General features: G+C 35.2%; 1 protein-coding gene across 1 annotated transcript; it reads right to left on the reverse strand.

The window, feature by feature from the left end:
• Positions 1 to 229: 229 nt before the first annotated feature.
• On the reverse strand, positions 230 to 5,345 carry LOC133300585 (probable sodium/metabolite cotransporter BASS1, chloroplastic). Its single transcript, XM_061500156.1, has 7 exons — positions 4,691 to 5,345; positions 3,892 to 3,985; positions 3,782 to 3,815; positions 3,655 to 3,709; positions 1,111 to 1,194; positions 712 to 999; positions 230 to 603 (listed from the first exon to the last, which is right to left on the reverse strand). The coding sequence occupies exons 1-7, from the start codon at positions 5,210 to 5,212 to the stop codon at positions 451 to 453; spliced, it is 1,230 nt and encodes a 409-aa protein (XP_061356140.1). The 5' UTR covers positions 5,213 to 5,345; the 3' UTR covers positions 230 to 450.
• Between the last annotated feature and the right edge of the window lie 1,192 nt (positions 5,346 to 6,537).

Here is a 6,537-nt window from a genome sequence, read left to right on the forward strand (position 1 = left end):
ATATACTAATAAGGACTTTGGAATGCCGTAGAGGCTGAGACTGCTATGCCAAGAACAATATTTAGATGCGTTATTCAGTTTCATTGATGAATTTCAAAATATTCTTGTGAACTGAAGATGGTACATGAGACCAAAAAAAATTATATTAATTGGGCTAAGCTTTATCGTTAAGAAGTGTAGTCTTAACGATAAACTGTAACAGTAGAGGCAGATATCTGTATGTAGCCAACCAAAATTTATTTTATTTATTTCACATTTGTAACGACCGTTCCCAAAAGCTTATGATATTAGTATTTTTTTTACACATATATAAAAATGCGTGGGACCTATGTTTTCTTTTTCTCTCTTTTCTCTTTATATAGATTCACATGAACCCCACACATGTTTTAGTATTTTTATTTCTTACAATATGAGAAACATTAATCTCAAAGTTTATACATCTAAATATTTTCAGTCCTTCATCTTGGCAGGCACAGAGCGTCTCCAAATTCCTGCGAGGATACTACCAAAGATTGAGTGGCACACACATGAAACAGCACAAGGAACTGCAGTTAGGGGATCTCCAAAGTGCTGAGAAGCCAGAACAATCCCGAGAGAGGAGTTCTGCAACAAGGAGTGGCAAAAAAGGTAATTTGATGTGGATGGAATTGAGCCAATGATCAGAAAAACCTGAAGTAAAATGATAATGCAATTATAGAATACCAACTTTACCTGCATGCCAACCTCAATGGATATGGTTCGAGATGATGCCACACCTACCCCAAGCATTCTTGCAAATACATAACCAAAGAAAAACCCAAAAGCATGAAGAAGGAAGGACCCTAAAATTACTTGTCCACCAGACATAAGGACTGCTGAAGAACTCTGGGCTATTGCGCTTCCACATAAAATTGATGAAGTTGCTACAGCAATGGGTGGCATCAACGGAGAGACAATTTTAACCAGGGGTTGGAAATATTGATTCAGAAATGCACCACCCAATACAGGTAAAAGCACGACCTGTTGAGAAAGAAGGGAATGACAATTCCTTTTGGTGAGAAAATGGAGTAACAATGACAAAGGAACATCACAAAAAACTAGAAACAGAGACATTGGAGAAGGAAAGCTTACTTGCAATGTTGAAATCAATAAGCCAGCTGCATCCACAGCTACATAATTACCGGCAAGTTTGGCCGTCAGAAGAGGAGTCATGACCTGCAATGTTAATTTTTCACCGAGTCAATGTGAGAAAAAGTTTATATGTAAGTACCATTCCATCATAATCCCCTTTTTATTTCCTCCTCCTGAGCAGCCTTTTTGAAGAACTTTGTTAAAATTGTTAGAATATGTAAATATGTTGAAGTATCATAGAATATGTAAATATGTCTCACTAGAAGTGTCCAAGCAGCCCATAACAATACATTGAAGCCCAATATCAAGCCAACAAAATGAAGCTCAAGTCTGATAGTTTGCATGACTCACATGTGTGGCCAACTAACCATGACAGAAGCAAAATGGACCCAAAAATTTAAGCCGTTAGGTGGAAACCACATTAATGGTTTTATATTTCTCTAACACACCACTTCACACAAGAAAACATTAGACTTGAAGAGTGAACAATGCACAGACTCACCTACTTTTGTTAAAAAACTTCACAATATTTATTAATAGAATGAGAGTGTGAGGATCGAACTCGTCACCGCTTGATCAAAGAGGTTCTGATATAATGAAACTAATATATGACAATCAGGTCGCACTACATATATTCTCAAATCCAGTCTTTCATGAAAGAACTAAGCACATTGAGATTGATTGTCACTTCGTTTCAAAGAAAATTCAATTTGGGGAGATCAAAACAATATTTCTTCATTTCTATGACCAACTCGCTGATATTTTTGCTAAGGCTATCTATCATAGGCCCCTAAGTCAAATATATATGTGACTAGTCTGACACATATGATATATATGCACCAGCTTGAGGGGGAGTGACAAAATTGTTAGAATATGATACGATTCTGCGAAGTAGAAGATTTGGGAAGGTGTATGAGAGGAAGAGGCACATGGTATTGTTGCCATTTACAGGTGCTGACTCAGCATTAAGTTGGCTGGGGTCACCTTTTTAGCATCACACAAGGCTGGGATATATAGAGGGGGAAAGACTATTTTGAGGGAGCTGGAATGAGAGTAGTGATTGGGCCCTTTTGGGATTGGGAGAGAGTGAGACCTTTAGAATTGTCTCACACTATCTTTTATTTCTTTGTGCTTTGTTACTTTTCCGTTCATTGTATTTCCTTTGTCACTGTAATCGTCTCTGTTTACTGTCATTGTAATTGTTCTGGTTGAATATATGGAAATTTGATGTTCTTCGGGCCAAAAGTCTTTGTTCTTGGTTGATTGTTCTTTATTTTCAGTAGTGGTCTGTATCAGAATATCTTAATAGAATATATATAAAATGTTAAAGTATCATAGATGATTACCGTAGGATATCATGTATATACTATAGGGTCAGTTAGGATTAAGTATTTAAGGAATTAAATCACTGTAATTAATTCCCACACTAATATATACAGAGACTATGTATGGTCTATTAGGGATGCACCAATTCACTCAATCAGGTGTCCTTTTTGAAATTTAAGTAACTCAATGAGGCAAAAAGTTTAGAACGTCATACAAAATATGAAGTTTATAGAATCTCTGCAGTTCATTGTAATAGGCATTACATAGCTAATTCATTAAAAGATAATTTCATGTGGTGTTTGAGAACTTTGTTTGCATGTAAGTAAATAAATTAGTCCGATTGATATTCCATTAAATTTCATGTAAAATCTCTTCTTGTTCAAGATAGATTAGAATCTATCTTTCAAATAAACAAGACAAGACAAGAGCTCCTCATGAAACCTCGACCTCTGAAAGTAGGGGTGAAGAAATACTTATATACAATCTTATCTTTGCATTTTTACAAAGATATTGTTTCCTAGCTCCTCATGAAACCTTGATTTGTGAATGTGGGGGTGAGGAAATCCTTATACGCAATCTTACCTTTGCATTTTTGCAAAGATATTGTTCTCTAGATTCGAACCCATTACTGTTTCAGCCACAAAAGAGCAGTTTTACCACTGCTCTAGACTCACTCTCATTATCTTTCAAATAAATATAAGAAACAAAATTATACTTTTGCATCAAGCAGACAAATATACAAACACAAAGAAGAAAGAATCATTTATGCTTCAGCAGTTAAATATATAGAAAATACACTCCGAATTGTTTTCCATAAAACAAACAAGACTTATGTTTAAAAACTTTCTTTTTTACTATTACGATACCAAAGAGGGGGCAAAATATGTGATGGAGAAAATTTGCCACTGCCTGAGTTCAAACGTGGGCAGCAGCCGAAGCACAGCAGTTCTGTTACCATCAAGCCAAAGGCCATATGGCACGTTTCATGCAAAATCTTACTCTTTAGAACAATTTCTTGTCTACTTCCCAAAATTATTCTAATCAACCACTTCGGGTTAAAGACATTGAAATCATCAAACAATCTCATATTGAACTTGAGAAATGGACATGGTATTATTTGTAATTGATTCCAATGCCTTCCAGCACTACATCTTTGTTATCGAGATTGCATATCAAATAAGAAAACCAAAGATAGGACTAAAATTATAGTATACCAACCACGGCAGCTAGAGTGCTTGCAGCTGTCATTATTACAGAGAGCGCCACATTTCCACTAGCAAAGCAAATAGATCATCAGATCCATTAAAAGCATTAATTGGAATAACAGTTCTGAGAATCAATATACCGTGCAAGATATGTAACAAGATTACTAGCTGTGCCTGCAACCAAACAAAGACTACTTCAAGTAGGTGAAGAGTGGATAGAAAGCATAAATCACCAGATTAAAATTCATACCGCCTGGACAGCACCCAACTAATATTAAACCAGCAGCATAATGTGATGGAAGATTTAAGAGTTTGCTAACAAGAAACCCAGATATTGGCATAACCTGAAAATTGTCAGCAATTCACACAAACAAGGATACCCCATCAATATAAACAGTTTAGAATGCTAGTAAACAGGCAAAAGAAGGTGCTGTTTGGTATCATTCTATCCTAGTCATCTCCATCTATTTGCATGTGCATATAGAAGTAAATTATGTTTCACGACACGACATTCAGACACTTAATTTTAAAAAAATGTTAAATTTTGATATGTTAGGACACGTTTTGATATTAAATAATACTTTTAATTTATGCCGTATATATTATATTTAATAATTTAATAAAAACATAAAACTAAACTTATAATACCCGTTAATTTTACGAAAAAAAAAAAAGATATAAATATTTACTATTAGATTTTCAAATTGAAAATCTCTTATATACTCCAGTGAGATTTTTTCGGTATCTATTTTTAATTTTTATATCAGTTCGGTAAAACATCAATCAATTTTTCAATGATATATAATAAAATTTCAAATATTATAGATGTTGGAACGTGTCGGCGGGTGTCCAGGTGTCGTGTCAGGAAGTGTCGAACATGACACTTTTATGTCGGTGCTAGGAAGTAAATATCCATAAATTCACATAAAAAATCTTTTTGTGTTGCTTCTTTGAAAAACTAAAATTCCCATTGTCAACAACGAAATGAATAAAAGGGACAACAAACTAAAACAAATTCCAGATAACTAGCACAGTGCATGGATACTAACCGAATATTGAAGGAAAAAACCAGAGAGGACCTCCTTAGGCATAGCAAGAGCCCCACGAAGATCATCAAAGGTGAGAGTCATACTCATTCCAAGCATGATGATGGTGAGGCCCACAATGCTCAATTTGGGAGTGACCCAATTGAAGGAACTCGGTTTCATCAACCCCAACACGCACCCAACTGTTACCAACACTGGATATGCGGCTGATATGGCCTCACCAGCCAGCTCAACCCACTCCCGAAGACTCCTACCTTCATTTGCACTGTACCCGTTCGACGAAATGCCGCACCGAAGTGGACCAACGTTGGAAGTGCAGAATCTGTGTAATTTTGAAGTGGAAGTGTTTGGCAGTGGTTGAGGTTGAAATTCGCATCCTAGTGTAAGCTGAGAAGAAGATTTGGTTCGGGTCAAAATAGAATTCGGTTTGGGGGAAATGATTGTTGAAACAAGGTTGGTGTGTGATTGCACTTTGACGTTGATGACTCCATTTGCATGTGGAGAGCATGCAATTGATGCTTGCATTTTCTCGATCTGCGTTGTTGTGGTGCTCTACCACCGACACAGAATGAAAACAACAATGAATGAAACTATGAAACTATGAAACTCTGGCTTTCGAGCGTTGACAGTTGACACGCCCCATTGCATAGGTGTACCGCACGAGTGTGCTCGTGGCTGTATGTGTGTTATATATAATTTGGGTTATATTTATGTTATATTGGATAACATAAACAAGTTTTTTACACACACAAATATAAAATAGTAGTGGATCTCACTTTTAATTTTTCTCTCTTCTCTTGTGAGTTAGTCCTGTTGTAATTTTATTTCTATAACATGAGATACGCATTTTCTTACAATATAAAATAAATATAACTCATATAATTTACGTAGTTATCAATCATTGGCTTGAAATTTCAATTATTTAGTGGGAATGGTTAATCAAATAATAATTTCTCTAATTTTTTTTTTGGACATTACAGGAATCGAACCGCACACCTAATACACCCTAAACACACCCAACACCACTAGGCTATAGTGGTGCAATAATTTCTCTAATAGAGCAAGTAGATTATGTAATTTTTAAATTCTCTTTCTTCTTTTCAATTATAATCATAATTAATCATTTAACAGCTAGAGGGATATTATTCATTACTGTATATTATTTGCTGATTTTATTAAATGCAAACTCCTAATCAATTTGTCAAGCAAAAGTTAAACATGATCTCCTCGGATCCTTATTATAAAATGTTGTCTTTCTTACGCATGCATTATGACTAATTAAATATGGAAAATGGAGAGATGCTAAACTTATTTGAAATGATTAGTGACAGACATTTCTGAAGTCCTCTACTCTCCATTATGTTCAAACTCCTAGTGGAGTTACTATTTTGTTATTTGTCGTGACCCGGAAGAAAAAAGAGAGAGAGAGAGCGAGAGAGAGCTAGAAACAATATCCTTTTGTTAAGGTCTCTAAAACCCATCTTTTGAATCATCACCACACCAGCTAGCCGTCAACTATCGGATTGTGACCCTTGCTTTTTGTTTTCCTTATCTATAGTGTCGAAGAAGAACGCATATCATCTATTGTGTCGCCATTCATAATTATAATCCGACAATTAAGCATATATTGTGATATAAATTGTGTGGCCAGATTCATGTTTGTGAAAGCTAATCCATAAAGTATCAATGAACTTGTGGACAATACATAGATTCATCTAACTATGTTAGGAGAAGATCACCTTTGATCTTATCCTTTAGCAACTAAGTCCTAGTTTTTAGCAAGAATAGTTTGTTATTATTCCATGTATAGTTTGTTGAACAGTATACTTTATTCTAGTTGATCCTCCTTG

Source organism: Gastrolobium bilobum, unplaced genomic scaffold, assembly GCF_033153095.1.
Source record: "Gastrolobium bilobum isolate Gb01-03AN ecotype WA unplaced genomic scaffold, APGP_CSIRO_Gbil_v1 utg15456, whole genome shotgun sequence".
In the NCBI taxonomy this organism is placed as follows: Eukaryota; Viridiplantae; Streptophyta; class Magnoliopsida; order Fabales; family Fabaceae; genus Gastrolobium; species Gastrolobium bilobum.